Source organism: Passer montanus, unplaced genomic scaffold, assembly GCF_014805655.1.
Source record: "Passer montanus isolate IOZ18808 unplaced genomic scaffold, ASM1480565v1 scaffold22, whole genome shotgun sequence".
Classification (NCBI taxonomy): Eukaryota; Metazoa; Chordata; class Aves; order Passeriformes; family Passeridae; genus Passer; species Passer montanus.
The window spans coordinates 11,813,466-11,837,778 of record NW_024366815.1 but is presented as its reverse complement, the minus strand read 5'-3'; the positions used below and the strand labels follow the sequence as shown (position 1 = coordinate 11,837,778).

The window sequence follows — 24,313 nt, the reverse complement described above, 5'->3', positions numbered from 1 at the left end:
GCAAACTGGCTTTGTATCCCTCCCAGTCCTGTACCCAGCCAGTTCTGAAGGTGTTGAAGAGCACAGAGCCTAAGGTGGAGCCCCGTGGAACCCATCGAGCGACAGGTCACCACTCTGATGTCAGCCCATTCACTGTAACCTCTGTGCCTGACCCATGAACCAGCTGCTCTCCCATCATGTGGTGTGTTTATCCCGCTGTGTGGACATTTTGTCCAGCAGCAGCACACTGAGAGACAGTATCGAAAGCTTTATTGAAATCCAAGAAGATAACATCAACTGGCTTCCCTTTATCAACTAGGTGGGTTACCATGTCACCTTCCACTAGACTACACTGCTCAAAGCCTCATTCTGTCTCAAACACTTCCAAGGATGGGGCATCCACCACTTCTTTGGGCAACATGTTCTAGTGTCTCACATTCTCACAGCAAAGAAAAATTCTGCAGTGACAATACCTCCACTGGAACCTAAATTCTCCCTACAAAAGCCCCCAACATAGACTCAAATTACACAGAAAATTAATGGGATAGTCTTCTCAGAGACTCCAAGATGGAGGAATCTCGGAGCACTGAAAGGCAAACAACAGCTCAACCAAGGGCCCTCTGTAACTGTGCTTAGATAACAGTCACCATCAAATTATCGCAGTAAATTCCAACTAGAGCTGCAATGAGAAAGTTGCATTGTCAGGCTGGAAGAAGATGAGTGGTATCACTGACACAGTGTATTTGTGAACGATATTTGCAAAAAAAAAAAAGGCAAAAACTTGCTCAGAAGAGATGATTGACCCGCCCTCTGACTTGTCAAGGTCTCTCTGTAGGGCCTCTCTGCCTTTGAGAGGCACGCCAGTTTTAAATGTGTTTTTTTGTGTGAGACTACAGTTGAAGTCAGAAAACACTTGCTCTGTTACCATCTTTACCTTGACCCTTTTCAGGTACAAAGAGATTATCAGAACAATAGAACACATTGAGAAGGAAGAACCTAGAAACCTATAGCTATACCAGGAGATTCACTTACCTTCCAGAGGATCTTTATTTAAGCCCAGCTGGCTAATAATGTATCGAGGGATGTCTGTTTTAATGCCTTGCCCCTCTTTAGCATGGCCTTCAGCTGCTTCCAAAAGATAGTAAAACTCTTCGGGATCAAATTCCTAAGGAAAAATAATCATCATCATTTCCTCTGTTGAAATTGGCTCCCTGGGTCTAACATAAAAAGTTTCTTTGCCTCTTCTAACTCCACACATATGGCATGTTCCTACTAAAAACAGTACCTCTTTATTCTACTACTCATAGTCTATTAATCTATTCCAATTCTTTTACAGTTTAACACAATGTAAGCAATGGAATTGCATGTCACTATTTTAGAGCAATACTTTACATAAATATTATATTCTTTGCCATCAAAATTTCATGTAATACTGAGTGAAATGACTTATAAGCAGCAAAAATAAGATTTCAAAGAGATAAGACTATCTCCCTGCATGTGTTTGCTTATAAAAATCCATTACAACTATTTAAATATATTGCACTATACTTTTTATTTCTGAAGTATTAATTTGAAGTATTTCTAATCAATATATATGCACTGTGTTTTATGGAAAATACAATGCAAAAATTACTAACTTTAGAATGAAGATAAAATTGAAATTTGATTTAAAAAATCTGAGCTTCATTGATCCAACTGTTTCAAATTCAGAAATTAAACATTCTCCTGTGGGAACTAACTATATTACAACTATCACTTATAACATGCCAAAAAGGCAAGTCTCAAGAAGAAACAAAAAGGAACAAAAATAATAGAAACTCAAAACACTATGCCCAAGTCCCTTAGAAATACATTTATTTTATTACTTTTTATGGCATTTAAAAAAAGAAATACATTGAAAGGAAAAAGATTATTAAAACAATGTGAGTGGGATTTTTAAACACAATTTCTCTGTCTACTGGCATGAAATCACACCAAATCATCTGTTCATGGTTATTGTGTTCTTCAAGGTGTTTGTGCCTATAGGTGCAATCCTTAACAGAGCAATAGCCATCAGTCATTAACATAATGAAGTAAGATTTTTTCGTCCAGTAGGTCAGCGCTGTCACAAATATCTGCAGAAGCCAGGCAGATTGTTGAGATAGCAAATTTCCTGACTCTTCTGCAACCAAACATAACTCTATGGCATTTCAGACTACACGCTGAGTCACAAGGGTCCTGTCCTAGATCCTCAGGCTACTCAGGACTTTGAAAGTCAACACTCTGACCCAGAAATTTGGTACCATGCTTCATTTTGCATCAAAACTGCTGTAGCATGTCTGAAATAAAGTATCTTTAAAATTTTCAGTCTTATGGAAACAATCAAGTTTCACAAGTTTTACATATGTCATGAAACAATCTTCATCATGTACAACCTACTGCAAATGACTTAACCGCACACCCATGAACTGTCCAAGCTGCCTTACTTTAGCCCAAAGTCACAGGATGCTGCAAACCTGCCCAAAACACCTGAACCAATAACTAAACAGTACATGCTATTTCAGTCTCACTCTCCTCATCTTACATGCTGTCCCCAGCTGTATCTCTTACATGTTACTCCTTGGCACTAAAGCAGCCACCAGCACAACGCTGTGTGCCAAGATTTCTATTTACTTTTGTCATGAAAACATTATCATCTCCTGACCTGCTGCAGTGACAGATAAACAGCTTCTCCTCCATTTACTACCAAGACAAGGCAATTTCAAAACAGGTAATTTTAATCATATGAATCTATCTAAAGACACACATATACATACACGGGTCTGAATAATGAGAAGCAATGAATTTATTTTCTGATCTTCACTTCCAACTCTGCATTTCACTTTCCATGTACAAATGGAGGAAAAATATTTAAATAATTGACAGTAGCTCTTACCACATAAGAAACCATAAAACCTTTATTTGTATGATTATCAAGTAAACTAAAACAGGATTTCACATGCTATGAATACCTGTGACAAGACCACCATCAGAAAATTGACAGCTTTACTGCATGGTATCTGAATGTCTGGTGACCACAAAGCTGGAATTTCTTCCTACAATTTTATGAATTTTCTTACAGAGACTGAAGTTTTCCACACCTAGTATCTATTTCAGACAGATATTCAGACAACACCACACAGTAATATTCAGAAGTTTCCAGAGAGACATTACAGAAAAAAGTCATGTTTCTGTAAATTTACAATTATGTTTATGATCTAGGCTTTACATCTTCTTGCATGAAAAATGTACTGTTGTTCGACTGTAGGCCTACATTTGTTCAAGCTACCCATATTTGTAGAAACATTTGATGTAGGGTTGCCACAATCCAGTTTAAGCCTCCTGAATATCCTGTTTTAAGTGAGAACACTAGAAGCAAGCTGTGCTGGCCTTCCCTGCCAGTGCTGCTCTGAAACTCAGTTATGACACGCAGTCACATCTGGACTGCTGTTCTTGCACTCATTTCAGCATGCCCAGCAAAAGGAGAAGTGCAGGATGCACATCACTCTAATTGAAGGATAAGGCAGAGCAAGTAGCCTAGGACAAAATCCCAACGTCAGACAGTGGGAAATACGTGAACAGAGATTTGGACTAGATCCCATTAAAACTTAGCACTTACGGAGAATAAACTAATAGGCAAATAGACCACCAAGAGAGAACTTGAATTAGAACCACAGAATCATCATGGTTCAAAGAAACCTTCAGGATAATTTGGTCCAACCATCCCCCACAGCACCACCTCTGTCACCTCTAAACCACAGAACCATCACCCAGCACAAGATGCAACACCTCTTGAACACCTTCAGGTAACTCCATCACCTCCTACACAACCTATTCCAATGCCTGACCATTCGAACAGGGGAAAAAAAATTCAAATATGTAATCTGAATCTTCCCTGTCTCAATTTAAGGCTACTTCCAGCAGTACTGCAAGCACCATATGAGAGAACGGCTCCCACTTGGCACCTTCCTTTCAGGGAGCTGTAAGAGTGATGAGGTGCCCCCTGAGCCTGCTCTTCTTGAGTCTGAACAAACCCAGCTCCCTCAGCTGTTCCTAGAGACATTTTCTAGACCCTTCATGAGTCCTGCTGCCCTTCACTGGACACACTCCAGCACCTCAATTACAAAGCTAACAGAGAATGATGATGCTGGGAGCAAGGGTTGATGGGAGAAAGCTAGCAAGCCTGTAATGGAAGATGTAAAGCATTATTACAAGTCTTGGGCTCACTGCCTACAAGATTTCTGGATGTGTGATAATAGAGAAGGATGCAAACCAGAAAGGGAAAAAACAAGGAGATGAGAAACTAGATTATGTGGAGAAACATATACACCCTGTAAATAGAGCAGGGAACAATACACTAGACATGGAATGAACTTCTCAGGGAGGAGGAGTAAAACAAGTTTGGATTCAACAGCAGAAGCAGGACATGCTAAGATGTTGTTCTCTCTAAAGCCTTCCTTTCTGTTTGTTTTGGTTGTTTTTTTTAAACACCTCACATCTCTTCCGTGCTGATTCAGAGCACATATCTTATTTTTAGATTCCTTCTGAACTGCAAATCACGAACAAAAAAGCAACTGGGAACACTGAGACTTGGTGTTTCCAAAACAAACTACAGGCAGCTCTCAAAATGCCCATGGCTGAACGAGCCAGGGTGTGGATTAACTGTGCCACAGATGAAGGGACTCAGCACAAAGCCAAAATCAGGTTGGAAAGACTTACTAGCTAGTTTACTAGCTCAGATTCAGTGTGACACAAATGCAGTTATGACAATTTCAGGCATAGCTTGAGTCTAGCAGCCAGGTAGATTCCACATAAGGCCTGCCAGCCTCAAATAGCTGTATGCAGCGTCAACACTGAGCTTATACTGGCAAAAACAGTGGCTCAAAATCAGCTCAGGCTGCCTGCCAGGCCTTTTGGACTCAGGCTGGCTCTGGCATAGCAGTTGGATGTCTACACCATCCTCCTGTGTACACTGTGTTCTGCAATCGTTTATTAGTTCAACTGAACAACTGAAGAACACTGGCTCCATGTGTAGGAGCAACTTCCCACACCTGAGCCATACCAGCTCCCACAGCACAGGCAAGAAAAGCAGAAACGCCCACATGGCACACACAAACTAACCCAGTGTAGCAACATCACTGCTATGCTCTATGCATAAATAAATCAACTCTTCTGCTCCTTCTGGTCCCCAGTATAACACCAACTACCTATGTATCCAGACAGCCTAATCCCTCTTCTGCTCTTATTGCCAGATCAGGTACTGCAGAACTGACCTCAAGCTGTTTATAGTTCTGGCAGCTGTTGAGTGCAACAAAATTATGAAAATGTTAAGAAATGAGAAAACCACCAAGCAATTACAATTCTGGAACAGTCTTCCGAAGAAATGGAGAAAACAATACAATAGAAAAAGCCAACTGGTTTTAAACAGCAGCTTCCTCAGTTGATGAAAGTATCTGCAATAGCAGGGAATCAAACAAAACTGTAGGAGGGTCCTGCAGTACACTATATCCAATAATAGAAGTGGAAAGGATCCCAAACAATGAAGCCCTACCATACTGTTTGACATGTTCCAAAAATCAATTGTAAAGAGCCTTGAATACTAAATCAGAGAACTGCCTGCACTACTAAGTGAAAAACACTAAGTGAAAACATAGTAAGCATGACCTTACCAGGCATTCCAGTAAGCGTGCAGGACGAGCAATAACTATCAAGATTTTGCGAACAAGTTGTTTAATAAATGCCATTTCTCCACTCTCTGATCGCTCCTGCGCCTAAAAGATAAAAATAAATGCATATTGAACCAAATCACATTCAATGCACTGCTTAGGAAAGCAGTGATATTTAGGACACCTGTAGAATTTGAAGCATGTACTTGATACAAACTAACATCAATTTCAAGAGGCCAGCAGAGATAAAAAAGATCTGAGCAACACTATAACTTGTGTTCAAATAATCCCAGCTTTAAAACTTTAACACTGTTACAACAAAAGCACCTACAACAGACAAACACCTACTTTTTTTTTTCTTTCTTGTTTCTTAAACTCACACAGTATTATTACCACCGGTTTTTGCAAATAGATACAAGTATCAATACAGATCAACACTGATCTATACACGCAGGTTGTGCCTCAATTCATTAACAGTGTTAGGCCAAAATGAAAGCTAACATAAATAATAGTAACAGATTTAAGCAACATCCATTCCAAATTCATATTGTCTTTTGGTCAGTCATACGAAAATGCCTATTTATATGCATATATACATATAAAAAACCTTTACTTGCAGAGAGGTTTCATCTAAAGGTACATGTAGAAAGGATGACAATGAAAAATTGAGTTATACAAAGATTACAAAAGAGAGGGGGAGGTGCTATAGAAGAATATATACAGAAAATGTACATCTAGAAGGTTTTGATAACATCTGCACAATGGTCTGAGCTGCATTTCAAGTTTCTTTTATATGTTCCCCTCTAAGAACAAATTACATTATTTAAGGATGCTACTGAATGCAAAGCAACTGTATAATTCTTCTTCTGATTAGAATGTCCTAATAGCCTTTGCCTTAAATATCAAAGCATTTCCTTGCTCTGAACAGTAGAACTCACAGGCTTAAGTTTCTCAGCATCTCTTGCTTATTCAAAACCACAAAGAAAATAAGGAAACCAACACTTAAAGAATTATTACTACAGATCAGTAAGTACTTCTCCTATAACACATTACATTTTTGAAAAAAAACTCTGTGAAAATAGGAAGCTATGCATATTGCTCTTAATGTAAATACCACCATTTTGAAAATCACCAAATATATTATAGGAATTAATCTCTGGAGTTTAAAAAACGAAAACTGTACAAATATCATCTAGCCATCTGCAACAGGTGGGACAGAAGCATAATTCTGAACACTATCAACTTAGCCCAAATAAAACTCTTTTGTAAACAAAACACCTGCCTATTTTAACCACCAACAAAATTTAAAGCACCTTTGTAGAGTTTTATGAACACTCAGGTGCCTAGGTGAACAAAGATTCAATACATATTACATTTAAGGAAGATGAAGCAGGAAAGCATTCAGGTCCACTTGACCTTAAAATTCTAAAAGTTTTGGCTAAATCAAGCTGCTTTGACCTCAAGGGAGTCTTCCCCTAGTTAAAGTAACTGCACAGTGCCAAGCAGCAGCAGGAAATGCAGCTTTCTACTGAAGATTGCAGCTGGGAATTAACAACAAATGAATCACATGAAACAAAACACAACGAAGTGCCCATAACAAAGTTGTCCAAAGAAAATGTTTTCATACTGTCATATCATGCTATTAACAAGAAGCAAGCAGTGCATTCAAAAGTTAAGTCTGAATTTTTTAAGGTATAATGTCTTTGCAGAACAGGAGTATTTTTCACAATAAAGAATTAACATCATAGAATATGACAAAATGAGTGGCTTGGTGATTTTTTTGCTTTATATGCAGGTTGAAGAATAATGTGGGGGCATGTTTTTTTTAGCAGGTTTTGGGAGAGGTGTTAGTGAACACATATTCTAAACTCTACTTAATGTGCAGCCATTTTTAGGTATATATTGTCAACAGTGTTAACAGTGGTTCAGTGAATCCTGGCTTAGACATGTTTTCTGGTATTCTGACATCAATTGGCCAATTCTGCCTGCAATTTGGTATGGCAGAACTATGACCATTTCATAAATCAAAACTTCCTCTTGACTAGTAAGCAAACTCTAAGTATTTTCAATGCTTAAAAAATAAGGTTTCAACAATCCAGAATAAATTTACTGATGTCTTAAATTTTGTTTTGCTGTATGAAGAGAAAAAGTTCAAAAATCACTGGTTTCAGAAATCCTATTTACTGAATAGAAATTAACAAAAAAGCAGCACAGGAAAAACAAAACCCAAGAAAACAACAACAACAAAAAATCCAAATAAAACAAACAAACAAAAAAAGCCAACAAAAAAAAATTTAAAAACCCTACAAAAACTCAACCAAAACTGCTTGTGTAGCAGTTTACTTGTATAGCTTGTGTCTGCTTTCTTTTCAAAAGAAAGTAAAAGACCAATTAAGACAGGCATGGCACCTTAAGACATCAGCTGGAAATAATTTCAAAAATTAATTTCAAATCTGCTGCTCTATCACATTAATTTTGACTCATAACATACTATCAAATCCCACACAAATAAATGAGTAATTACATGTTGTAGTCATTCTTTTGAAAATGATACATTAATAAACTCCAGAAACTTATGCAACAGCACATTTGTCAAGTTTCAAGTTCTTCTTAATTAATTTAACTGAGTATTCTATGAAAGTGTCAACACATTTAGAAAAGACATTTTTGCTGCTAATCAACATTTCAGCTAAGAGAGAAATGTTACAAATAATTAAATAATTAATAATTTCTCACTAATGGAAAGCTAAAGGTTGCTGTCTGCTTTCTCAACACAATAGGGTTGATAAAAGGAAAGTGTGTATGTTACCTCATTTATTTGAAGTAAATTAAATAGCCAGCCCTGTCTGGGCCTTACGTACACACTTCTGTAAGCAATCTACAATTTGCACTGCAGGACATAATCCTGTTGTTTCTGGAATCTTTACAACCCCTCTATTCCAGACCAATATGTCAGGGTGCCTTACAGTTTTTGCAGGAGTCATTATGTAGACTAAAACATCTTATGAATACTACTTTGACAACTACTTGAGTAAACAGTCATAATTCAAGACAATATCCAAGCAAACTCTAAGGCAAACAGATTTAAACAATTTTTCAGGCAAACACACAGCAGTCTCACGCATCCTACCTCCTGTAGCAATTTGTCTAATTTCTGCTGTAATTCAAGGAAGTATCGTGATGTGATGAGGCCCTGGTGAGATTTATCCAAACAATCTCGAGCCAGTTCTGTGATCTGATGGTGGGTAAAACTGAGCACTCCATCTGCCAGAGGAAGGGTGTTCTCTGGAGAATGATTTGTTATAATATCCTGAAGCCTCTCTTCCATCTGAGCTGTGGCCTACAGGAAAGCAGTTGTTCAACATAATAAATCAGCTCTACATGAAACTAACAGCCTTGAAGTTATTTCTGACACTAGAACATTTCTGTACTGCCTAAGAATTTACCTAGCTGGAATGCATGAAGCCAAAAGGCAAGTACACAAAGGCAAAATGACAGATGACATTTCCCCACATTACCAGTACAGAAAGCAACAGCCTTGTTGTTCTACTACCCAGTTCCCCACATTGTCTGCCAATGGTGATTAACTGCACACTAATCTTGTGATAATCACTAACAGAAATAAAAAGCTTTTAAGTCAAAACCAAAGTGGAAATATATACAAAAGAAAAAAGATAACTCATTGGGGGGCTACTTTTTTCTGCTAAAACTGCAGATACTAGACAGCAGAATATAGTCACTACTTTCACAAAGGTTATTCCACAAAATATTTCACTGAGCAGTTTGATTGAGGCTCATTTGCCTAATTAAAAGCACCACAAGCTCACAGGTCCTGCCAAACGTGTCTGCAGGTTCCCAAATGCATTTGTTTTACAGAACCAACTGTCTGGCTCTCACAGAATTGCAGATGCTTAAAAAAAACCAAAACCTTGAGGATATCATTATTATTATTATTATTATTATTATTATTAAACAGTAATCCCACACATCTTAGTTCATGTCTCCAACAGTAAGGTGAGTTCTTCACACTTCATATTGTTGCTCGATTAATCTGCAAATCTTGACATATCTTTCTTTACATTTATATGAAGAAACGCAAGTAAGTTTCTCCCTTTTAAACTCATGTTCTAGGAACAGTGCCTTGTTTTATTTTCTGGGGGTAACTGAAATCCTAGGAGCAACTGAGAGTATAGTGCTTCAAGCTGTCCACACAGACCTGCACCTAGGGACTCATCTGTGTGTCAAGATCTCTGGACAGGAGAGCAAAACATCCTCCTATCTCATAGTCAAACCCCCACATCTGTGTACTGATCTCATTAAGTGCATTAGATCAGTGCATATAATGCATATATACGTATGTAAAGTACATAGCAAGTGTTTGGGAAAAGGAAGAAACGAACTAGTCAAAGGAATCTGCTAGTATATCACAGCAGATGCTTCTCAAGACTTAGCACTGGAAACTGGTTTCAATTTACTAATGCAGTATGCATTTGCCCCAAGTACACCACCTACTGAAATCCAATGTATCATCAGATTCCAATCAGCAGAATATTTTACCAGCATGATTAATTTCAAAACCAGTTTAGCAGCGTTGCCAAATGAATGTCCAGTTCTCAGCCAGAGTTTTCATTATCGTGACTTTATCGTTGCAGTAAGAGATCAGTGATGCTTTTGGGAAGCCATTACAGGGTTGGATCATTACTTCCCGTAACAAAAGCACCACTTACTTAAAACCTATGTTGCCTACCAATTCAGATACTGGGTATCTTAAATATAATTAATTACCTTTGGGAACCTTTCTTTGTAGACATGGTTCATCATAATTATTTCATTGTCACAGCAAGCAGGAGAACGTCCAGGGCTGCAAGCAAAGCAAATTATCCCTTTACATTTGTCCCAGCATGAACTACAGTTAATTCTTTTATTTTCGTATGATTTATTTGCAACAAAAAGTCAGCACAGACTTCACTGGAAAGGTACAGTCTGCATTCAATAGCACACTTAGTTCCTTTCTGCTATTTCTGTTCAAGTCCTCATGATTATTTAATGCACTTGACATCTAACTGCTAACCATGTTATTCTCCTGGTTTGTACCTGTATTTCAAGGCAGATGAAGCCTTGTGAACATTATCTTTTCCTCAGAAGGGCAAGAGAGATCTTTTTAACTGGTCTTATACCTGTACCTTTGAAGATTAGATACAATCAAAATAGCAAGATCTGACCAAGAACTCTGGTAGCTGCAAGTGAAAAAGTACAAAATGAGTTTGAGTTTTGTTTTTCTAAATGGATAACTCAAAAAAATATATCAAAACAATCTATTTTCAATCTGATCAGCAGATAAAGGCAGTAATTTCCTACAAATAATATCATATATATATATATGCACGTGTCGAGCAAAGCTGGAGTGCTGTGGCTGTAAAAAAAGCACAAGACTTTGAGGAAAAGAATTCATAAAAGATACCCACAGACCTCACAAACCTACAGAATTACTTTTTGCTATCATGAGCCTCACTGTCCAGTACAAAGCCCTTTAAAAAAATCTCAATACTGATTTCCTGTGTTGGTGATTCTGGCCCATTCAATCTGTCTAGAAGGTCTGGTCTAGTGGTAATGTCTCTGCTCACAGCAGGGGGGTTGAAACAAGATAATCTTTAAGGTCCCTTCCAACTTAAATAATTCTGTGAATCTAAATCTGGCTTCCGGTATTTTTAAAGATCAAAACTGAACACTAAACTTAGTCGCGGATATCACAACGGTGAGTCCTTGAACTGATAGAGGCAGCCTGTTACAGACATTCACAGGCTACTACTGAGAACAGAGCAGGTACACAGATTCAGAAAGGTGTAACTATAATGTAATTATAATTACATCATTAAGGACCAGGTCATCAAGACAGTCTCTGCAGGTTAGCTGCCTTAACATTAAGATCTATCTTAAAGATATTTACCACTGAAGCAAGTCATGACCAAAACCAGAGCAAGTATTTAAAGGACTATGCTTCATTCAGCCTCAGCTACATATGTATTTCAGCCATTTCAAAACCAGAACACATCCCCAGTGTAAAACACCATGATGCTACCTATAACATGTGAATTTAGATCCAACCCCTGTTTTCAGATACACAAACTCACCTGAGACTTCGGGACCGAGGGCGCATTGCAGTTGTCCTGCACCTGTTATCACTGGCAATGCTCTCAGTGGTACAGAAATGTTTAGACAAAAAATGTAGTTCATCAGGTGTTGGTTGGTATGGTAACTGGTGTAGCTTCTCTTGGGATGAGCAGGATGACTGCAAAAGCACAAGAAAACACAAGCTTCCATCAGAGTGAAAAAAGACCATTTTCAAGATGGTATTTGGTGCTCAAAAATAATGAATAATGTAATTTAAGTTAAAAATTATAGTTACTGTTTCTTGTGCCTGATTACCAATTTAAAGAAGAAAATAAATAATTACTCTTAAATTTATGAACTAATTATAGATTAAGTATCAAAAAAAGAACCACTTCAGTTCCAGAAGACACACTGCATTAAAAAAATTTAAATTTCCTAAGGCAAAGGTGACGTCTGATGTCCATGATACATAAGAATAGCTAAAATGGAGTCTGCTGAAATTTAATTATTGGAATAGGACAGCCGAAGTACGGTAACCATAAAGTACAACTTATTGTCACAATGCCAATTGTGTATCGTCATAATAAAGGTATTTCATTATTCACATTTAAGACATCATTAACAATCTTAAAAATAAAATTAAATATTATCTAAATCTTTGCTGAGAAAATTAATACACTAATATCTTATAAAAAACTGTACACAGAAAATAGAGTGAGAGAACTCAATACATTTATCAAGACCGGCTATATGGCTGACAAAAAGTTAACAGAATTACAATAAAACCATCTATTTAGTATAAAACTGAAAGATAAGGATGGGTATGAAAATGGCAGTGCTACCACAATAACACTGCAACATTTCATGTACAGAGCTGCATTACATAAGCAGTCCAAATGACTATACAATGTATTTTAAGGGTTTTCATGCAGCTCTACCTGAGCCATGTTAGATGCTTGGAGGTAGAACTTTGAACTTTCCCATGAACCTGGATCTGGTACCCTTTTTAAAGAACACATACATAGTTCAAATCATTAACAACCACTCTTCCTAATGTGGACTGACAAACAGAGAAATGTTCTACTGTTTCTGGTACCAAAATCAGTTTCCAAGTCAGCTGATTCATAAATATTCTTGTACAACTGCACAAAGCTGCTTAGTACCATGCAGACATTCCCTATATTTTACCCACAGAAGGGAAGAAGTTGAAAAACTTGGATATCTTTCTAGAGCTCTTCAGTCTTCAGCTGTATTTCTCAATACAATTAATTTCTTCTGTGTACCAATTTACATGTGCCCATTACTGCTTATGAGACTTCTCATACTGAACACCCACCTGGGTGCTCTTTTAATGGAGGCAAACACAGTAAAGAGTTTCTTTGTTACATCATTTCTAGCGAGGTAAACTTTTGTACTGTACAAATATTGCCCCTTCACTGCTAAGGTCAGCAGATAATAATCAGGCTGGTAAGCACAGAAACTAGGAAGTCTTTTTAATCTCCTGGCAACTTGTGTGGTATAGACTAATATCCTAACTCTTAGAAGCAAAAGAAAAGTTTCTTTATCACACTAGATTCCATGAAGTTGTCTCATAAAAGGAAAAAAGAATAAAACCCACTGGCAGAAAAGGCTAAGAAGGACTGGACTACATGGGAATGCTGCACCACATCAGAGCAAGCTGAAGTTTGCAAGACTGAAGTTTGCTTTGCTGTGGGCTAAAAGGCATGCACACTGAGAATTTACCACAGCTCATCAGATAGGTAGTAACTTGTTGAGTTACAGTAAGTCATGCATGAAATTCTGCCTTAGCACATAACCATGCATAATTCAGCATATAGCACAGGTAAAGTATGTTTTTTCTTATCTCACACTATAGCAGTCAGTTGCAATTTACCTGTTGTACCACAGCCTTGCTCTGTAAAATAAATATACTGTAGCATAGGAGAATTTTCCCAATACAGAGCATGGCAGGTGGCTATTCCTCTAAAATAATTCTCTATTTCTTTGGTTTCAGGGAATTACAGGAAGACCAACTGGAAAATAACTCATATCACACTCCTCCTCATATAAAGTGCCACAGAGTTTAGATCCAACATGACTGAAGAGAGGATCTTCCTAATGCTAACTACTCTCAGTTGTATCAGGACCATAACAGGCACAAAGTACATTTTTTTGGTAATCTAAATTCTTATTTCAGTAAAAATCCAAATTCTTACAGCAAAATTCTTAAACAAAATGGTTCTCCTGGCATTCTACAATTAATGTGCCAAAAATCACACAAGAGATAAAATATTTTCAATATGTTCAACTGTAGTTGCATTATGGAAACACAAATGTTCTTCTGAAATAGAAATGCAGGTTTGAAAAATATACAGCTTGTCTCAGTTCATCCTTTTTATAAGGCTTTCTCTCCTAGAAGATACAATCATCTCAACTGCATTGTCTAACTGCCAAGATTTGATCCTACTGTGCTAGAATAAAATACACCAACAGCTTCTTTCCAACTGAATAATCAAGCAGAAGGTATTTTGATTTTGTTGTGATAACCAGTCTATGTGGTACTTGCACCATTTCTAAACCCACAACCTTCCATTACATAGGTTATTCTACCCATGCCATCACTTTCAATATTACAAAAACAAACAAACAAAAAAAAATAGGGTAACAAACAGTGAGCTACATTCACCTCAGCATAGCTGTGGTAACTACAGACACTTTGGCCTCTACTTTGACTTTCACTTGCTTGTGAAGAACAAAGTTGTACTCTATTGTGATGTGTAAAAACTCTTTCTGCTCACTGGTTGATACATGTCTAGATTTATGTGAATTTTATTTATCCATCACTGAAAAGGGAGTGCTCCATAGGTACATTTGCAGTGCTGTAGGAACTGGTCTCTCATTTCCTCTAAGAATAAGTAATAATGCGGAGGAGAAGGCTGAACTGTGCTCACTCTTTCAGATTCTGAAAAAGTACATGAAATCAATTAGATAGGTACACTTCTAGTTTTGGTTTTGTGATTCACAAATATCATCCAGAGGGTAAAAGAAGAAAATGAAAAACATCTCTAAGAAGTGAAGAAACACTTGCTTGATTTAGAACCCAAAGGCTGTCCAAGCGCTTTTGCAGGGCTTATCAGCAATAGCGAATTCTCGGGCAAAACAGAACAAGAAACTAACCATGAGATACTGCAGAAGCCAAAACAATAACACAATAAAGGCTAATGCATTTGTCTCAAACACCAGTAGCAGGGTGGCTGTGGCAGCAAGGACTTTAGGTAACAACAGCCAAGGACTGCTGGCAATAACATACTGTGAGAAAGAACAAGATGTGACTGGACAAGGGGCCATACGGAGGTAGGACAGCACTTTTCTGGGACAAAGGTCTTTGATCTACCTCCTGGAGATAAGCACAGCTCAGTACAGCACAAACAGAGAAATGAGGTGGAAAACAAGGCACAGGGAGCAATCAAGACTGCCAAACACCTTCGAATACCACTGGCCAATTTCCACAAGGACCGGAAAGACTGGACTGTGAGTGATCACTAATTTGCACAGAAAGTAAGAAACCCACCTTCAGGGTGGCAACAGCTTCTCTGTGAAGTGGTACCCACTCCCGCCCAGCCTCAGGCATCCCCAAGATCCTGAGAAATCCAGCAACTGGACTAATACTGGAACCAGGACTGGTGTCTCTTCCTCCACCCTCATGCCCCCTCTTCCTTCTTTTTTTTCCCTTCCCACCTCACCCCTTCATGCCAAGCCCACTGACGTGCTGATATAGCAAGTCAGAGACTAATACACCAATTTCTATGCCAACTGTGTCTTAGTGAGTTTTTGTGGATCATTTGACTTCTGTAATTTCTTTTGATCACAAGTATTTACTAATCTTGAGTGATCCCTTACTCTTAAGAGTGGGACATCACTGATATTTATTCTCTACTCGCTCGCATTAATTCTCTACTGCTGCTTTCTTCAATAAAATTTAAATGTAGTTATTGTAAAAAAAGGTTTATTTCCACAAGTAAGAAACTGTTTACTCAGTGGTAGGGAAGACATACAAGTATGTTATTATTTATATATTCTAGTCAGAAATAATCATGGGGTAGGTCAACAATGATGTATTACAGAAGTTAAGACATCTAAGTCCATAAATGTATGAACAGCAAATACAAATATCACGTAAAACTGCTCTAATTCCAGGATGCCTATGGCGCTACTGAACTTAAGTGGGAGAGAAAGTATATTAATTAGAATTACTTAGAATTGATTAGAATTTTAAAACTGAAGATATCAAAGAAATTAATATTAAATTCAAATTCAGAAAATTAAAACTGTATTTTGATCTGATTTTGACACAGCTTTTAATCTCCTTTCTAACACAAGTCAGTTTCTTGCAACAGTGACAGTGTTTCTGTGGCAATTCCTTTATTTGATATAAACTCCTTTATGTCAATACATTTTAGGTGAAGAGCACAGCATTATCTGATCTCGCTGATCTAGCTCCTGTAAGAGCTATGCAAACATGCCCTAACGAAAACTGCTTACGGAATTAATGTGAAACCAAGGAATTTACTTGGCAAAAGTAACATCTACACAGGAAAGAAAGCAGAGGTCAAAATTAGTGCTTTAGAGAAAAGTTTTTAAGATACAAGAAATTACTCAACATGATTTAAGACAGACAGAACTCTTTCCAGAAAACTTTGTGGACAAAAATAAAGTAAGAATTGATCATAACACAAAATGGTCATATTTCATCATTGTACAGAACGTGGAACTCAACTGTCACACAAGAGAAACTGAACAAACCCACTGGATGTAGGAAAAGAAAGCTGACTTTAATTGTCAAAGAAACAGCTTAAAAAAATCAGTTATTACCCATTCAGTAAAATCTGCTATTCATAAAAGGTAGAAGACCTTTTATAGGCATATAAGGCATAACACATTGAAGAGCCATAGATGGATTGACACAGACCACCACTTCCACTGCAGTGATGTGCTCTAACTGTCAAATGTCAACTATTTGTTATTTCCAAAGCAGGCTTTCTCTGCAGCTCTATCTGCACAGCTTCTAGGTGTGACTACTACAACCAAGAGCTCTGCTCCAGGTTGTAACATGAGACAGTCGCTCCTCTCCAGTACAGGGACATGCAGATACACAAAGTAGAGGCTGGTATTTCTGCCATGGCTAGCTCCCAAGTCCTGGAGCAGGATCCAAGGCACTGCTGTGGCATATGAGATGCACAGGTACAGTGGGGGGCTGACACAAGACTGGCAGAAGCGAAGCTGAGGGGAGCCGAGCCGAGCCCAGCTGAATACTGACAACCACAGCTGAGCCCAGCAGTCCAGTGGCAGACAGCAAGACATGGACAATCCAGCTTTTTTTGGGATTTGTCACTCATTGTTTCTTTTTCCGGCCTCAGGGATGGGGAACACAAGCCGCAGAGAGCAAATGCCACCTCGTCTTTGTCTCAGTAGCCACACGGAACTGGGCTGAGGTGCTGAACACCTTTTGTGTGTAAAGCACCTTCTCTGTTGTAAATTTTGTTATCCATATTGTTGCCATTACTGTGCATCTCCTACTCCTTAGCTGTTGGTTTTCTGTTGTTACCTCAGCCCCATAGTCTCTGCCGTTATCTCAACCCGTGGTCTCTGCCTTTATCCCCCTCTCACTGGAGCACGATGGGGAAAATCGGGATAGCCTATTTGGAGTTTAATTCCCAGCTGTTCTTCTAAACCACCACAATCACATTGAAACAGCTGGTCCAAAAGGTAAAAATTAGTAAGTTAAAGTTATTCTATTATGCATCCCAAAGGATTCCTTTTATTCTGGTTACAGCCTTCTGAAAGGCTCTGTATCTAACCAATTATCACACACCAACATCGCACAATTGCTAAAGGAAAATAAAGGCTAATGTGTGATTCATCTCATCCTAAGACAGCAGTCTAACCCAGGACAGATGAATCATGCATGCCATAGACAGTTTCTCTTTTTTCTCGTCATCAAGGCAGCCTCAGTTAAGACTTGATACCTAACTATTATATGGTTAAAATAAGGCAGATCAAAAGGGAGCAGCTACGAACACTATTCACTACCAAATATCTCTACACGAAGTACACACTGTGTAAAGTTTTCTTCTATTTCAGGGAAGTAAAACAGTTTCCTATCACGTTAGTTCTAACTCTATCAAACACACCAAAATCTACATTGTCTTCTAAGAGAAGCATGCTACATTTGAGAAGTTAAAGGGTGCAAAAGACATTTATCAGCACAGCAAATCAGATACTTACAGAAACAGTTGAGCTGGGTGTATTTGTACCATAGCCAGAAGAAGGAAGAGAAGCCAAAGACCAGCGGCGACCATCAGTCCTGAAAGTAAAGATATGGAGGTCAGTCAAATGAACACGGCAGTATACTAATGCAGTAATATCTGCTGAAGTATTACTGTGTAAAACTGCATCCCCAAAGCATGATATAAATAGGGGTTTCAACGAAGAGTATACTTTCACAGGGCACCACAGTAAACAAGCATTCACCAAGGATGAATTATTTTTATTGTGGTTTTCTTTATAGTTAAAAATCTATGAGATGAAACAACCACAAAGAGAATGAACAGGTCCACAGAACTGGTATCTAACACAAACAGAAAAGGACAAGAAGCTGAAAACTTTGAAAATTAATGAGAAGCAAATTAAAAAAATTGTGAACAAATGCAGACCACTGTGCTCTGAGCCACAGAATAACAATCACATTCTAACTGATATAAAAGGGTAGTGCATTCTTCAATGGCATCAGCAGAGGGTATCAGCAAACCAGCAGGATAATGACTAGGAAAAACCAAACCTAAATGTTAAATGTTACATACATGAATCAGGAAAAACAAATCTTCAGGAAAAAATCATGCTTACTCCGAATAAAAAATAAAACAAATATACAGATTATAACCAAAATACAATTTATGTTCTTCATTGTCTGAGGTGATCTACACAAAGACAACATGGAACTTCAACATTCAAAGTGGCAAACAAAAGTCCAACCAGAAGAGAAGTGTTTGGATTTTTGAGAAGGTAGACTTTACCTGTCATTTCGATGCCCATGACTGCAATACAATTGAATCAAATGTGTTAAAAAAAGGCAAAATAATATATAAATAACAAACAGGCCAAATTTTTATCAACAAACAGTATGACAGTGCGGAAAGAAGAACTGCAGATCTGTTTACAAAGATCATCTCTCAAGTCTGATTGACACAAAAAGGGAAAATCTGAAGAACTGAAGATTAACTGAAGTGTATATTAGAAGAACTGAAGTCATGTCAAATCAGGAATCTTAAACATATTGATGCAGATCCCTTCCTTCAAGCTAATAGTCTAAAATACCCCTTGCTTCTTTCCAAGAAGAATATCCACTTATTCATCCACAAAATACAATCAAAATGCTGGGACTTTGTATACATAAAGCTTAAGAAAAGGAACTACAGTACATTACTAGTATTAAAATATGAAGAGCACATGTGCTAGAGACTGCTAATTGTGTCAAATACTGAACTCCGGAAAAAACTTTCACCTCTGCCATATTCTTGTTCTTAATTCGTTCTTTTACATTCTCATTGTCACCCAGGTATGTAAGAGATACCTCCAGATGAAAGCACCATTCTACAAGTAGTTTTTTCTTCATCTGGTTTAGCTATTCACAATTGAAAGAACTTACGCAGTATTTAAATACGGGTGAGACCCATGTATCCTGCATCTGTGAGAAAGACATTATTTATTAATTGAGTAACTCACAGTGAACAGCGTACTTGAATCACACAGAAAGGCTATCAAGAGTGCAGACAGGCTACCCTAGAAAGTTATCTGGGAGGCAAACATGGGCAAACAGGAGGCATTCATAAGGGATTATGGGAAAAAAGCCCCAACAGCATTTTCCCCTGGACTCTTGCTACACCACTTGCTTCTGTCCTAAAGTATGGCTTAATTCACTTTCCAGCAGCTCTAGAAAGGGCAGTCTGTTACCTACTCACGGGTTTGTAGATGCTGGACTTGTACGTACAACAGAAGTGCTGACTCCCAGAGGCACAGGCTATTCCTGGGCACTCATCAACTGCTAATCCCACTAGACATGGGCAGAGGCAGGTGACTCTCCAGCTCAGTCCCAAGGTGCTGGGGAAGGGTACCTCCAGCCCTGCCCACCGGCTGGAAGCACAGCACAGGGCCATCTCCTTGAGGTGGCTCCCTTTCCTGCGGCTGCTGCATGGCATGGCCAGCGCCTGATGAGGAGTGGTTACACTAAGGAAGCAGCTTCACAGAAGGTCTCAAATGATTTCCTTTGCCTTTCTCCCTTCCTCACACTGTCCCAGCTTTTTGGTATCCCCACTGACTCAGTGGCAGTGGATAAAAAAGGCAGTGGATAAAATTTTTTTATCACCTTTGCCCCTGCTCCTTCAACCTGTCTATCACACTTGTCCTTTTCCTCCTTTGTATACCTATTAAATTTGCAAAATATAACAGAAAAAGCATAAAGTCAGAAGTCTGCTCTCATTAACCACAGTTCATTTTACTATAAAAATCCATCCTACCACAACTTATATGAAAACAACCACAAGAGACATACCAAACTCATAAGAAAAAGAGTTGCAACAAGTTTTAAACTACATTGCCACCAAGCATTTTCAATATAAACATAGAACAAAGTCAGTTTCCACAGAAAATTGCTCTAAATGTTTCTTGCATTCCCCTGAAGTGGTGAGATATTTTTAAATCAGAGAAATTTCCTTCAGTTAAAGCATCTATTTAAAGCTCATTATAGGGCTCTAGAGAGGTCAGAATCCAAATGAAACACTGAAAAACAAATCCTTTTTTCATTAATTCTGAATTCTAAGGTTTGCAAAAGCATGTTTTAAACTTTCTGTTGATTACGGGTGGGGAAGAAAAACTATTTCCCAGCTGCTGTATTTCTAAGCAATGCTTGATCTTTCACATCTGCTTTTTCCGTTATAATCTATTTCTGTGAGCATCTAAAAATATGCTCACAAACAAATGCAATCTCCGAAGAGATAGTATCTCTGACAAAAGGAAAACTATCAAGAGGAAGTAGATACAAAAGAAATATTCAACTTTAAGATAATTTAAAAAGCAGCATCACAAACTACTAGAAAGATTGACAGGATATACTGTCACAAATTAACTAGATTCAGATTAAAAAATTATGCGAGCTTTTACCCCTTCAGAGCTTTAAAAAGAAAGCCATTTTCTTGCACTTACTTTTGAGAATTTTTGTGTGCTACTTTACTATCTCTCAAAATAAAGTAACTAAAGCTTTACAGCCAAGTTACAGCTCAGTGCAAACCCATCAGTTACATGCCTGAAACTGCTGACACTGCTTTCATTGTTTATATATATATACTCCTGGCTAAACATATAAACTCTGCTTACCTTCACAGACATAAGAGTTAATGAACATATTATTTGCAGTAGGGTGACAAAGTGATGGGGAACCACACTGGTACAAACAAGCAGTCTCGCATGACATGCTATCAACTTTGGTTATGGTTCATTTAATAGTAATTTACTTCATAAATCACTTCAACTTCACTTTAGATCTTCAAAAATTCTACTAACATTAATTAATCTTCACAACACTCCTGTGACAATACTTATTGTCTCACAGACATTGGTACAGATATTGAAAAAGGTATTCAAGGTATGGCAATGGTATTGCTGCTGTCAGTAAAATCAGGACCTGTATTAAAGTGATCTTATAAGCAATGCACTTCTTACGTCATTAAAAAACCTTCAAGTAGTTTAAAATTTCCTCACATCTCAGTAGGTAAGATGATAATGTCTGAATCACATTCATTACAATTAAATCATTAATCTGTTTTTCTAAATTCAAAAATATGTGCTCGCATTGCATTGCACATTCAGTAGTTTGTTGCGCTGAGGTTTAAAATGGTTTACATACATGACCTAATACTCATTATTCTAAGTGGCAGACCTGACAGATGTATTTGCAATCACCTTTTGTATCTGCATACAACACCATTTCCTCTATGCAAATCTGTGTTGAATACTATGAACAACCTCTTACCTTCGTGCAAAAGAAAAGTGGGCTGAGGCACTGGGAGAGAAATTCCTAGGGCTATCTTGAGGACTGTTTCCTGTTGGAGATGATACACAAAAAAATTATTATTAAATGGTGGGATGAAGAGAAGCCATTAAAAACATTCAAACATATTAATGCACGCATTTCCAGTGGGTTAGAAACAAATTTCAGAATTTTTTCTTTCACAGCCTCTCTGAAAATAAATTCTGAAAAAGAATCTTATTTTGATTCATGTTTCATTTATACTGAATTTTAGTGACTAGATTTTGTAACTCGTAGAGAACTGTTCATTCAGCCTTTTAATTTGAAAATTCTCAAAATAATTTGATAATTACTGTTTAAAGAAACCAGTACATTAGCTTGAAAGAACAGGTTTTTAATGCCACAAAAAAAGATTTTTTAAAAAATATCATACAAAACAATGAAAGATAGAAAAATCATTATCCAACAAATTTAGCTCGTATGTGAAGTCTCTACAGCATTTCCACAGGCTTCCTTGCAGTCTTTTTTTCATTGCTCATTTTTTTCTATCTCCAAAACAAACAAGCAGACAAAACACACTGAACTGAACTTTTTTACCTTCAATTGCATTTTGTGAACAGGTTTAAACTTTGGGGTTTGTTACTCCTTTCCACTAGAACACCTGACCTCCTGTGGACCAGCATGAGTGCAGAAAGGCAGCAGCTGCTGAGCGCTGCTTCTGCCACCTCCACCCCTCTGCCTGTACAGTTAGGAGAGAAATTGTATTCCTTCCTTTAGAAGGAATAAAAATGACCTCTAAAATAACCCAAAACCCTACAAAATAACCCCCAAACCTACAAAACAACCCCCCAAACACACACACAAAAAAACCCAAACCCTAAATAAAAACCCCAAACTACCCCTCCCCAACCCCACCCTTGCAAAATGTCAAAAGGATCCAATTTAAAGTAGTACTGGCATACATACAACAATCAATATTTCCTTAAACTTTTCTTTAAAATGACTGTAGCAGCAATACATGAAAATAGAAAAAAAAAATAATGCGTTGGTTGTAGCATTTTATTTTTGGACATAAATGAGACTGAAACAAAAGCAATTGATTAAAAAATAGCTCCTATGTACCCAGCTAGAAACAATATGAAAAACTACCTATGCGTGAAAAGGCCAGCACAAAAAACTGAGTCCTTAAAGGGCTTCAAGCGGCCTTTACTGCTATTCAAACATTTGAATTAACACTGCATTTATCACAGGGATGCCCATAACAGATCGCATTAATTCTATATGGGAAAGCATAATTATTGAGTGATTAGGTAGCAAAGACAGTGATCAACACACATCCCCACACTACCCCCATCCCTGTTTTGTCCAGAAGCAGATGCAAGATGCTTTTTGAGCTGTGCTGAGCAGCTTTTGCAGCTGCTGATTCCACAGCCTCAAGAGACATGGATTCCACTCTCACTGGCCAATACCCCCAAGATTTTTTTTTACCCATTAATCTACCATGGCAGAATTATGTCCTTCTTACATTCTCTGCATCCCCTCAAGACTCCAACTTCTTCATTACCCTTCAGACTCTTCTGAGGGCCTCAATAATTTTCAGGTGGCAAGGATTTTCATTCCCTGAATGGGCTGGAGCAGAGGGAATCTGGAGCCACAGATTCCAATCTTTACTTGGGGACTAAAAAAATTTATTCTTACCCTGCATTTACTGTAAAGACCAAATTACTGAGAGCAACAGTTCACCCAATCTACCAGATAACTGGTTTTCTTTTTCTGCTACCAGAAATTATTTAACAAAGATAAGCTAAAAAAAAAAAAAAAAAAATTGTAACACTGCAGATAAAACACAGTCAGAAACTTTAACTGCTGCACTGGAAAAAAAATCAGGGGTAATCTGGAGTGCTGTTGTGGCTTAGATAAGTAAAAAAGACAAAGAAGCTACCTTGAACTTAGGCAGAAGAGCACAGAATTAGCCTTAGTATAGTGAGACAAACGGCTTTTGACAGGAAACAGTTCTACAAATCATAATATGGGGCTTTGTAAACCAATTCCCTTTTTTCACTAGCTGAATTTATATATGGATATAAACATGTTTTTAACACACATCAAGGACATATCTTAATGTCCATGAGTTAAAACATGCACAAAAACTTCATAAATAAGAAAAAAATATGATCAAATAATGCAGCAATTTTATAGCTATCAGCGTCGATTTGGATTTGTGGAGTCACAATGCTGCTAACTACGTTGCTAGAATCAACACAGATCACTTCCTCACAGACAAAACCTTAAGAAGTCAAAGTCTTGCTCAGGAAGAGCATCAGATCCTGTTATTAGGAAATCAACTTGCAAGCATTACTTTCAATAGCAAATCAGCTTTTAAAATAACAAGACTGGTGACGCCATACACGTAAATATCTGGATACTAAATCCTGAAGTTTTATCTAGAAATTGTAAG

The 24,313-nt window shown here is 37.7% G+C and overlaps 1 protein-coding gene across 12 annotated transcripts in view; it reads right to left on the bottom strand.

Moving 5' to 3' along the window:
• MAST4 (microtubule associated serine/threonine kinase family member 4) overlaps positions 1-24,313 on the bottom strand; it is a 275,565-nt gene that overhangs the window by 41,222 nt on the left and 210,030 nt on the right. For 9 of the 12 annotated variants that reach the window (XM_039709638.1, XM_039709640.1, XM_039709642.1 and 6 more), the window contains 8 exons: positions 21,859-21,928; positions 18,848-18,868; positions 18,060-18,138; positions 11,795-11,952; positions 10,449-10,524; positions 8,794-9,003; positions 5,667-5,768; positions 1,012-1,144 (listed from right to left, as the gene is read on the bottom strand). In XM_039709638.1, the coding sequence (XP_039565572.1) occupies positions 1,012-1,144; positions 5,667-5,768; positions 8,794-9,003; positions 10,449-10,524; positions 11,795-11,952; positions 18,060-18,138; positions 18,848-18,868; positions 21,859-21,928 (849 nt within the window). The remainder of the gene's footprint in view (positions 1-1,011; positions 1,145-5,666; positions 5,769-8,793; positions 9,004-10,448; positions 10,525-11,794; positions 11,953-18,059; positions 18,139-18,847; positions 18,869-21,858; positions 21,929-24,313) is intronic. The other 3 variants (XM_039709639.1, XM_039709641.1, XM_039709646.1) reach the window with 1 other exon arrangement.